The sequence below is a fragment of the Cicer arietinum genome, chromosome 6, assembly GCF_000331145.2.
Source record: "Cicer arietinum cultivar CDC Frontier isolate Library 1 chromosome 6, Cicar.CDCFrontier_v2.0, whole genome shotgun sequence".
Lineage (NCBI taxonomy): Eukaryota > Viridiplantae > Streptophyta > Magnoliopsida > Fabales > Fabaceae > Cicer > Cicer arietinum.
In genome coordinates, this window is record NC_021165.2 from 22,683,232 (window position 1) to 22,695,106 (window position 11,875).

The following is an 11,875-nucleotide window of genomic DNA, read 5'->3' on the forward strand; positions in this document are numbered from 1 at the left end:
TATTTTTAGTAATGACATTTTCATATTTTGTAAAAATAAACACAAAAATTAATTTAAAAATATATATTAAATTAAACATATAAATTAAAGATGTATGTATAATAATTTTATATAAACTAAAAAGTTGAAATTTTATAAAAACGCCCAAACAATAAAAACTAAGAAATTATACTAACATATTGTTAGGGGCGCAAGTAATTGCCTATGTCAATACTGAAATAGGAGTTTTAAGAACAATTGTACTAGAAGAATTCAAGGATAGATTCACATTAGCAAGTCGGTAAGTGCTTTTGTTGCCTTCATTGAACTTGCCTATTTAAATTCATGAGTATGAGAATTCGTCGAACAAAAGCAGAGATCCTATCTCTATAGGTGCAATTATTAGTAATCAGGTCGACCATAATTTTCGAATTTTTTCTAATATAATATGAAGAATTACTTCTCTCCAAACAATGTTTATTCCAATGTACATGGCCCATTATTTCATCCAAAAGTACATTGCACAATCCAATCTTCTACATGTAGCCTTTGACTCATTTGTCATTTGTGTCCTTAAGGAGGAAGACTCCACAACCTACAAGGTTATGCTCTGCATCGATTTCAAAGTTTCCAACAAGATGTCCTAACACTAATTTGCCACTTAACATTTGTGTCTCCGGTAGATTTGTTACTAATGTTGTCAAACACCCCTTTCCAATAATCATCCGATTCATTAGATTTGTTAATAATAAGTAAGAAAACCTTCTATGCAAATTCCCGTAAACCTTCCTATTTCTACCATGAACATGTATATATCCATTTTAATTGGAGTGTTCACCATCAAAATCAAATCCCAAAGGAGGCTCTCATCATAGTATACTACATTCATGCTCTAGATTATGATCCAAACCATGGTTGCACCCCCAATTAGTGATCATATATATCAAAGGCACACCATTGCATCTTTCTATGAATATTGTTTCTTTGACATTGAGCATAGGGGTTAATTTATTAATCATCGTATAACTTCTATTTGTGCCAAGTTAACCGTTAAAAGATTAAATGATCTTCACAATTACTACACTATGCTTTAGTTGTACATAATATTAAACACCAAATTAAACACTTACGTAATAAACATAAATTTCATCTTAAATTTAAAAATCGTAAGGTGTTTGACAATCAAAATAATATGAATTATGTTTTAACTTTCCATTGGTACAAAAAATACATAATTCAAAACTGAATATTTAAACACTTTCTTTTAAAGTAAAAGTAAGATCCATCTCAAATTCTTGCATCCACTAAATAAACGTTTGCAACAAGTTGTCATTTCAATGCAATTGAGCAAAATGGGGTTATGAATTAGAGAAATTAGTAACATAATTATTAGGGACTTGAGACAATAAAGAAGTATTAAAAATAAAGTGTAGAGTTTAATATCCGCTGTTAACAAATTCTAGCTCCCACTGTATATTAAAATAATTAACCATGAATATTTTATCTATATATAAAAAATAAAAATAAATAGCTAGGACCAGTTTTGGCCGCATGTAAGAGTGAAGGTTGATATTTTGACTATATGATGACTGTACCTATAATGGACCCCATAGCATGGCCATAAAACGTACACATGTGTGCTCCCACTTATCAAGTTGGTTAAGGTACTATCAACATTATGTGATCCATATTTATGTACACACACATGTATATATCCCCAAAAGAGTGTTTGATAAAAAGTACTTCTACCTAACAATGGCTTATGTAAGACACCCTTGTCTGTTATTTGATAATCTCCAAGGTCATCTTTATGCGGTGAGGATCTATAGATGAATCCAAAGGACCCACTGCAATACAAGTCATGCATGTGATGTGGTTGAAGGTTGTACAACTTTAACAATTTCGGGAGTAAAGTAGAAAACAAATATTTATAATTAATTTCGTAACTGTCTTCAAGTTGACTTGCTGTGTGAGACCAAGATTTATGACTCTTTTCTCACTATTGTTTTAGAATTTTTTTTTTGTCTTATAATTTTTTTCTTGTTTAAAATATTTTTTTTTGGAAAAAAAATCAAATAAAATCATTTTTAGAGTTTTTCAAAATCGAAATGTAATTTTTATAATATTAAATTTTTTAATAATTAATATTTAAGTTTTTAAATTTTAAATATACAATATACGAGTCTAAAAATAATTTCTGCTATTTTCTAATAATTTTTCTATAAACAATTTTATAAAATTAAAATTATATTTTTATTAATTAATAAAAAATAATAAATTCGATTTTCACATTTAATGAAATATTAACAATATTAAACATGTATATTACTGATTTTGGTAGTTGCAAAATATTCCTTATCCCATGCTACTCCTGAAATCAAAATTTAAACCAAATAAATTTATGGAAGGCAGGGTTGAGAATTGTAAAATAGATTGAATATAAAACAAATAGAAAATAGTATATTTTGTGGAAGCTTCTAATGTCTCTACCTAACACCTTTGAAAAAGAAAAAGGGGAGGGTTGGGTTGATGGTTGAAAAGTGACTCCCCATTATCTGTGCCTGTGGGAAGGCCATAGTTTTTGGGATCTGGTTGGAAATTATCTACCACCCGTTCTGTCCTTTCTGCTTATTGTTATCTTAGATATCTATGTCTTAATTACTTTTTCCTAAACGCACTTATTCTCTTTTCGGCTTCTTTTTTAAGATTACTTCTCTTCTTTTTAAATTTTACTTTTTATTATTTATTTCCATTTCTACTCTCCACATTCTTTTATTCAATAATATTATTCATCTTTTTATGTTTTTTTTCTCTCTAATTCATTATTTTATAAAATCTAAAATGAGATGAGTTTCTTAATTTTTATGAAATCTATTTCAATTTTTTTTATACAATAAAAATTTTCAAGTATATCCATGATCCAATAGCACACAATCTTTGATATAAACCAACAAAGTTTAGTCTAATTTGGAAGGTTGTTGTTCATGCTTACAGTTGTTAAAAAAACTAAACAACTCAAATCGAACCATCAAACAAATTGTTTTGGTGAGCTAATAAGTTGATATGATCTTTTATACACAACCACTTACATGAATTGAATCTTTAAGTAATTGAACTTGAATTAAGACACTCGATTTCAATCTTCAACTGTGTAGTTCAAATCATAATATATTTTGTATGAGATCGTTTCAATAGTTTATCAAAGATTTTTCATAATATTTCACGAACTCAAAATAAAAAGAACATTAAATTGTAATTTATTGTGAATCGTATTAACATATTACGAAATCGTAGAGGGTCCATCAAATTCACGAAATTGTATTTTGGTCACAAATCATTTCAAATATCTCTCAATCATCACTTAATGGGATCTACAACCTATGTATGACTCACGCTCAATCACAAAATATCTAAGTGGTACTAATTCATTCCATCTCTTTTATTAGTCATGCTCCACAACAAGTTTCAGTTTATTGTGTGGAGACATTTTTAGTAGGGAATTTATAAGTGTTTTGAGACTTAAGGTCGACTTTGACTTTAATAAATCTCAAATTTAACTAATCTAAACTTTTCGTGCAAAAAAAATAAAAATAATTAATACTTAATTGACTTTACCAATCACTCTTATTTAGACATATAACCATATTATTTGAGAGAAAAAGAAAAAAATCTTACACTTACAAAACTACTAAAAACCAATAAAGACCATTCAAAACGAGTCCAAATTAATAATTTTTCAAGTTCTTTTAATTTATAAAATAAAATTTGCTTCACATATACAATTGATATTAAAAAACGTGAACATTAACTTTTAAAATGTTTTTATAGAAATATATATATAATAAAATATAATTGCATCGGTATAAAATTTTTTTACATAAATATTCATAATAATTAAATTTTAAAAAATATACTCGTGAAGCAAATAAAGGTCCAAAACAATTTATAAAGTCCAATAACTGTTTATACCACATATATAAACTTTATTATTATTATTTTATCTCAAATTAATGCTATCATGTGATTATTTTAAATTTTAATTTTCAAAAATAAGAAGAATTGCATAAAAATACAATATTATTATTAGAGTAAGAAAAAAACATTTTCCTTTTGTTAAATATTAATATTATTGGGTTGGGGGAAAACATCCTTATTAATCCAATCGAATAGCTCTGTGACCCCACGACATGACCCTTAGTTAATGCGGCAGATATAATTTGAATGGTAGGTAGGATCAATTCACTACCCATTTTATTTTAGTTGCTCCCAACTTTAAATGTGATTTATGCCATTTACCTATTAAAAACTTCCTTATACATATATCGTCAACACGCAATAATGTAGCTACAAATTAAGAATACTCGCACCAAGTAAACCACAATTTGATCGAACCCAAAATTATGACAAGAGAAAAGACATTTCCCCAACTACCATTACTTTAGCTAAACCCACTTCAAAACATTCTTTAAATACCAAACCATTATTTTGTTACAATGCTACATATTGTATACTACCTTAGTAATTGTGAATACAATTTGACCGTTGCTATGTTTGATTATATATAACATATGATGAAACCAAGTACCTAATATAATTAATTTCTTTGGATCCAATATATCTTCTAGATTTTACCTGTCTAATAATTCATGTGTCTAACTTTATAGTTGTAAATAATAATTATATGGTGTTGTAGACATGTTCATCACGAATGTACCACCACATTTAGAAGAGCATAGTGTATAATGGATATGTGTAAGGTAAAAGAAAGAAAGGCAAAACCTAGGTAGGTTCTCATGTATACATGCCAAAGTTAAGAAGTCGGTTGGAAGAAGGCCTAACAAAATAAATAATTGTTAGGAGGTTGGTAGAATGATGCATGTGTTTCTATGCAAACAATGCTTCTTTATTTCACGTTTTAGATAATGTTATATTATGTTTCTTGATATGTATTGAGCTTGCTATTATTGAGAGCGAGTGGAAACATAGGAAGATAAAATTAAAAAAAAATATTATACAATGGAATTTTTTTTCCACATGATTAAGCCACATATATATTTATCTTAAGCATCTTGTTCCTATGATAAATATTTTAAGTAATTAAGATTTCTATTAAGAATTTTCTGAATAATATATCATTTACTAAAGTTTGTTAATTGTTTGAGAATAATTAGTTGAAAGTATGAAAACTTAAAATGATATGAAATGAATAAAATATTACACATATAGATGTATATGAAACATTATTTTAAAAATAAATTAGGTATACCGCTATTGAGTCTAAGAATTTATCTCCTCCTCTCACAGCTTATCCACTTATGTAAACACATGAATATACCTATCATCTCATTTTCTTTTTTCTTTTTCTCCAAAAAAGATAACCCAAAAAGTCTCCAAAAGTCCAAAAGAATCTAAAAATAGATATCAATACGAAAGAAAAAAAAAAGGAAATGAAGATCATCACTAGGACTAAATGGTCTATAATATTTTGTGACACATGAATGCATATATAATATTCAATATTAACAGAATAAGAAAAAGAATTTAGAGTTGGAGATTCTTAGCGCAATTGTTTGATAGATGCATGTGAAGCTGCGAAGAAATAGACACCAAAACCCTGGCTAACAGCATAAGCTCATGATGTAAATATTAATCAATTAATTAATTAAATAATTGACCAATTAAGATAAGAATAACCAAATGACTTGGAATGTGATGAAGCAGATAAATTATTGTATTTTATGCAGTTAAATATAATTAAAAGAGCTGTCATTACTCATTCCATTAGTAAATTGATTGAATCCTGTAGATAAAAATAAAAAGCTTGTCAACTCATACATTAAGAACAAAATCAAATTCATAATCATATACTTATATCTTATATCACTACCATTAATTACCTGTTGAGAAATAAATTAATCAAATAAACAAAATTAACATGAAAAAAAAAATGGAAACAGGAAGAATTAGAATTTAGAATTTAGATGAAAGTAACAAGGCAAAAAAAATAGCCAATAATGTTTAGCTATACTGGTACTACTACTATATATCTTATGCATCAACAACTAATATTATTTATACAAATTAGATAAAAAAAAATAAAAAAAGTTTATCAAAATTAATGGAAGAATATAATTCTCTCAGTTGAAATAATATACTCTTTTTCCAACACTAGCTATTTGAATTGTTGATTTGATTTCATTTCATTTCCAAACCAGTGTAATCCCAAACAGCAGATTTCAAACCCAAGAAATCATAAGCTGGAGCAGTAGTAGGTTTTCCACTGCTACTAGTATTCTCACAGCTACAATCTTTACTGTTCTGCAATCCCAAACTACAAACAAAACAGAGATTTCTCTCTGTGTTTTTGAATGCTTCATCATGTTCTTGTTGACGTGGAGGACTAATTGTTAGCTCAAGATTCAAGTCAGGACATCTTTCTGAAACTGAATTAGACCCTTTAACCATCTCTTCATGATTATGATTATTATGATGATGATGATGATGATAATGATGGTGATATTGTTCTTGTTTAATAGATGAAGCAAAAGATATTGTTTTTGGTGTTGTTGATGAAGGAATTGTAGTAGTAGTAGTTGATGCAGATGCAGCAATAGCTATAGTTACAGTTTCTTGATTCTGAGAATGAGAATGAGAATTTGAAACTTCATTTATAGGTCTATGAGTTGCAGGGTCAATTCCTCTGTTCAAAAGTTTTCTTCTTATGTGTGTGTTCCAATAATTCTTAATTTCATTATCTGTTCTTCCTGGTAATCTTCCAGCTATCAAAGACCATCTAAAAAAAGAATAGTAATTTAGTTAAATGGGTGTTTTTGAATGATGAAAAAGTAAAGATTTTTGGATTAATATTGAAGCTTACTTGTTACCAAGGAGACTATGAAGTTTGATGATGAGTTCATCTTCTTCTTCTGTAAAGTTACCACGTTTAAGGTCTGGTCGGAGATAATTAATCCACCGGAGACGGCAACTTTTGCCGCATCGGAGAAGACCAGCTGCTTTAGGAAGAGATCGCCAACAACCTTCACCATGTGCTCTAATATAAGATATTAATCTATCATCTTCTTCTTTTGTCCATGCTCCTTTGTTTGTGTGTGCTTTTTCACAACATGGTGATCTTCCCATCTTATTTCAGACACTACTTGCTTTCTGTTCTGTTGCTTAAACAACAAAGCCAGTCTAACAACGAGTTGAGGTCTTATTTTATAGGGCCTTTGACCCTTAAGAGAGAGAGAGAAGAACCAAATATTGCTTCTAGATGTGAGTTGGTGAGACAGGTTAAAGAGAGTGGCTGTTGGCTATTTTTTTTTTCTTTTTTTTTTTCTCTTTCTCTCTCTATGATGATATATATTTATATAGTTTTTTTGTTTCAATGATATAACGGGTTAAAAAGACATTAACTATGGGTTACCTTCAGGTTGGTGTAAAGTAGAATAAATTAAGTATGGGCAAGGCAAAGACAAGATGTGATCACTTGCCTCTTTTAAGAAAAAAGAGAGACAACAATTTATATCTCATACGCATTATCTCTAATATTAAAACTCTATAACTTGTTTCTTTAACCTTCATCAGCTAAAAAATATTAAAAATTAGTCACCAATTCTTTTCTTCAATAATTGTGCAATTATGTGTCTAGCTGTTGTTATGTAATGAGTAAGGCACCTCTGTAATTAATCAATTGGAAATTAATGAAATTCATTATTATTTTCATTTACAGAACATCGGATCCATGGAATCGAAATTAAAGTTAATTAGATTGAAAATTGACTCCAAATAAACAGATCTAACTACCCGAATTTTAATATTATCATCTTACAAAGTTATAACATCTCATCTTTCTACCACTTTATTTAAAAAATAAAGATACACTTTAATCACAAGAAGGTGGCATGTTAATCACAAGTGTCAATCAAATTATTATTTTTTAATTTATATTAGTCCCATGAAAATTTTAAAAATGGAGAATTAATTAACCAATAAAAAAACAATAGAACTTGATGTGGGTTTAATTTCCCTAATAAAAAAAAGCCATTTCGGTAAGTTAGTTGCAATAGGTAATTCAATGAAAGAAATGTCTTAGTAGTTGGGTATTCATGTGGGGAAATATAGAGATGGTAATGGTAGTTGTGGTTCTTTATTCTATTGGTGCATTATCATTCATTAGAGATAAAGAGAGAGGGTAGATCAAATAGATAGGTTTCTAGAAGTGTTTGAGGTTGGTTTTCAATGAAAGATGGTGAAACAAGAGAAGAGGAGAATAGGAAATGCCAAAATGAGTGTGGTTGTAGTTGTGGTTGTACATGGGCTTTGGTTCACCTTCCACTTTTTTATTTTATTTTATTTTTTCTTTTTCCACAAACCTTATGATGCAAGTTTAGGAAAAGTAGCATTACAAAAGGTTGGGATTAGGGGGGCCTTATTCACCTTTTTGTTCACATCTTCTTCTCCAATTTTATCATTTCCTTGTGAATGTCAAGTGGATGGTAAGAATTCAAATTCATGGGTACATGTAGCTTTCAAGGAGGGAATAGTGAAAATATTCTCAATTTAATTAGTATATTAAAAATCATTTGATTAAGATTATATAATTTTATTTTATTTTTAAAATATAAAGCAAATTTAACGGCCACCAATATATTAATTGCATAATATATATTTATACAGTCCCTAATTTCGTTAAATCTAAATATGAGTCCACATGGTTAATTTTTGGAAGTATTTCACCCACTTTTTCAACCTTTTCTGACTGTACTTTCAATTCAACAAGTCCAAATCCCCCTCAATTGTATGTTGAACATTGGCATGGTTTATAGTACCACACCCATGTAAATAATAATTTTTGATATGTACATGGCAGTGTATTTTATTTATTTAAACATACAATTTGTATGTTTGATTTCAATTACCGCATTGATTTTACACAGCTCTTTACGTGTTAATATGCAAAAGAAATTAATTGAGTCTGTTTTTGAATTTAAAGAGAATGAAGAAGTGAAGTAAGATGATGTGAAAAAATATAATTGAAATTTGTTTAATGAGATTGTTATTTTATTCGGTGAGGCAACAGCACTACCTAACTATGTTGGATAGGTACCGAAAAGATGCAATGTGCGTATGATACTAAAGTTACTACTATTAATAATAAATGATGGATGATGAAACGCGTAACTACTCACATCAATTAAATTGAGCATCACCCTTGGTCGCTATCGGTTGGGTGTAATTATTACAAGAGATCAGCCTATAATGGCCTTCTTAGCTAACCCAAAAAGGAGGAGCAACCTAAGCCCTTAACTCCCAATTAGTCTTGCATACCAAATGCAATATTTGTCACATGCAAAAATAATACTTTCTCCTTTTCTTTTTCAAAATATTTGAGTCATTCAATTATTTTATATATATTAAAAAATAGATAATATTATTTTTATGATATTATCTTTTTAGATATTGATACACTATAAATATATAACGAAAAATATTATATTGAAAATAATATTAACTAAATAAAAAATTAAAAAAAATATTGGAGAATCGAAGTAGCAGTAATAAGTAATTAAAAAGATGAAAATATAATAGGAGAAAATAAAATCTTGGCTCATGCATAGAATAGAATAGAATAGAAACTGTGGCGTACGGTTTGCATTTGCATGATTGTTTTGTATGGTGACAGCCAGCACAGCAACACGAGTTTTGTCATGTGCTTAGGTATTCGTGGGAGGTTGTCCTAATTTCTGAGAGGCCTTACCTTACCTACCTCTGGGGTGTCCTCCACATGTGTCTTACTGAACTTGATATACTTTTTCTGCTATGTTTATATTCTATATCCTGGATAAGATTTAAAAAAAGGCCATTATTCAATATTCAAGAATTACTACCTTGCTAACATAAATGAGAATATCTTTTTTGTTGTTTTAATTATGTAATACTATTGGCAGACACCACCCTGCAGATTCCGATCTACCTTACGTCTGTCTTACATTGTTTTTTAGCAGAGTCTTCCCTTTATTCCTTTTACCGCTTTTCATTCGTTTCCAACTTAAATTTTAAATAGGACAGATAGTTCTCCAGCCTGCAGATTATAATGGCTGAGATAGATCTACTAGATTGAGAAGAACACCATCTGGATCTTCAGAAAAAAGCATTTAAAGAACATTACGACCCATCTAATCTGAATTATTAATTGTCATAACTCATAACAAGAACTTCCTAAGGTGTTTGTCCAGCTTAAGAGACAGTGCCAGCGATATCTTCATAGATTAGGAAGAAAAAATCCTCCCGTTATCAAATGCTCATTTACTGGTGACAAATATGCATAGTTAACATTCTACCTACTATGTCCCCATCAATATTCAATGCTTGTTTGAATGCGTTAGGGTTAAAAATATCAGTTCTACTATCTGGATTTGCATGCCTGATATGTGCAATGTACCACAAGTGGTGCACAATTGCTAAAGATCCAATATTTAAGATTTGTGTTAAACATGAATCAGTTTCTCTCGGCTAGTACAATGTTGCAATTATAATAATTCATGTAGATTATAATCCCCTGTTTTCGAGTCCTGACTTGCTCACAAGTAACATACACTAACACAACGAATTAACTACCCTCCTTTTCTGATCTTCCAGAGAAAACGAACACGTAACTAGGACTACTGAAATTAGTATGTACATCCTACATAGTAATGATGCTGCTCTAGAATGGAATTTTCAGTTGTATTTATATTTATAAATTATAATCTATTCATATACTCAATAGCTTTAGACTGTAGCATTATTCTTATTGGTACTAAGAAAACATAGACTGAAACTGCAAAAATGAACCCTATACTGCATTATGGACCACACAGACATGACATCAAACAGAGATGAGCAAATCCAAGCCTACTTCCCTCTTTTGTGAACTTCATACAAGTAACCAAGGATCACCACTGCAGCGGTAACTGCAGCTCCTACAGCGCTTTGTGCCAGTATGGTCCCATCCTTAGGAGAAGTCGCCTTTGAACTTGGCACAAAGCCAAGCTCTGAAAGTTTCTTATGTGATTCAGCATAATCTCGAAAAAACGCATCCTCGTCCTGCCAAAGGAAGAGTTAGAAAGAAGAGAAAAAAACAAGAAACAGTAGACAGATTCATTTAATTTAATGATGGATCAACAGCAGTCAGAACATAGATGCAAATAGCCACCCTATTGATTTTCTTCAATGGATTTGGAGCAAAATAGAAACTTCACACAGATGTCTTGGATAGGTCAGTCTACATATAAATGCTCTAATAAGCAAGTTATTTAGTTTAATGTAGATCTTGAAGCTTATTAGTGTATAGTAGAAGGAAAACAAGACCAGCGTATGGTCAGTAGTTGGCAGAGTAGAAAGGGCCTATATCTATTGGATTTGGCTCATCTAAAGTGAACAACTTGCTTTAGATAATAAAGTGAGTAATATCAACCATTGATGATAAAATGAATGGTTAATATTATGTGCACACGCATGACCTATCATGGATGATTATAATATCAACAATTGATTCACTTACTTTACCAACTTCTCACTTTAGAGGAGTCAAATTCATATCTATCAGACTATCACATATTAAATAAGAAATTTGTTGGTTTTACCACTCAACTAGCACAAGGGAAATCTTCGGAGATAGTCTCAAATGGCATTAGTAAACTACAAACCACGATTATTACGAGGAAGAAGGGCCTCCAAATCAACTGCTACTTAATACTGATCAAAAGATTGATCCAAATAACAATGCAACAAGCTTACAAGCTTGGGGCATTTGTAACCAGATTGCAAGTTACAAATGGACTAATGAAATGCTATTTAGAAGCCTTGATTGGCATGACAGCACCAAATCATTTTCCAGCGGGAATTATACACA

The 11,875-nt window shown here is 29.8% G+C and overlaps 2 protein-coding genes across 2 annotated transcripts in view; both read right to left on the reverse strand.

Annotated features, from left to right (window-relative positions):
• Nucleotides 1-5,927: 5,927 nt before the first annotated feature.
• LOC101496236 (myb-related protein 308) lies at nucleotides 5,928-7,259 on the reverse strand. The gene is made up of 2 exons (XM_004505732.4): nucleotides 6,857-7,259; nucleotides 5,928-6,772 (listed from the first exon to the last, which is right to left on the reverse strand). The coding sequence occupies exons 1-2, from the start codon at nucleotides 7,117-7,119 to the stop codon at nucleotides 6,175-6,177; spliced, it is 861 nt and encodes a 286-aa protein (XP_004505789.1). The 5' UTR covers nucleotides 7,120-7,259; the 3' UTR covers nucleotides 5,928-6,174.
• Nucleotides 7,260-10,688: 3,429 nt separating this feature from the next.
• The window catches only part of LOC101496561 (L-ascorbate peroxidase 3), a 5,293-nt gene continuing 4,106 nt past the window's right edge, over nucleotides 10,689-11,875 (reverse strand). Inside the window, exon 9 of the mRNA XM_004505733.4 lies at nucleotides 10,689-11,067. Coding sequence (XP_004505790.1) covers nucleotides 10,876-11,067 — 192 coding nt within the window. The 3' untranslated portion in view covers nucleotides 10,689-10,875. The remainder of the gene's footprint in view (nucleotides 11,068-11,875) is intronic.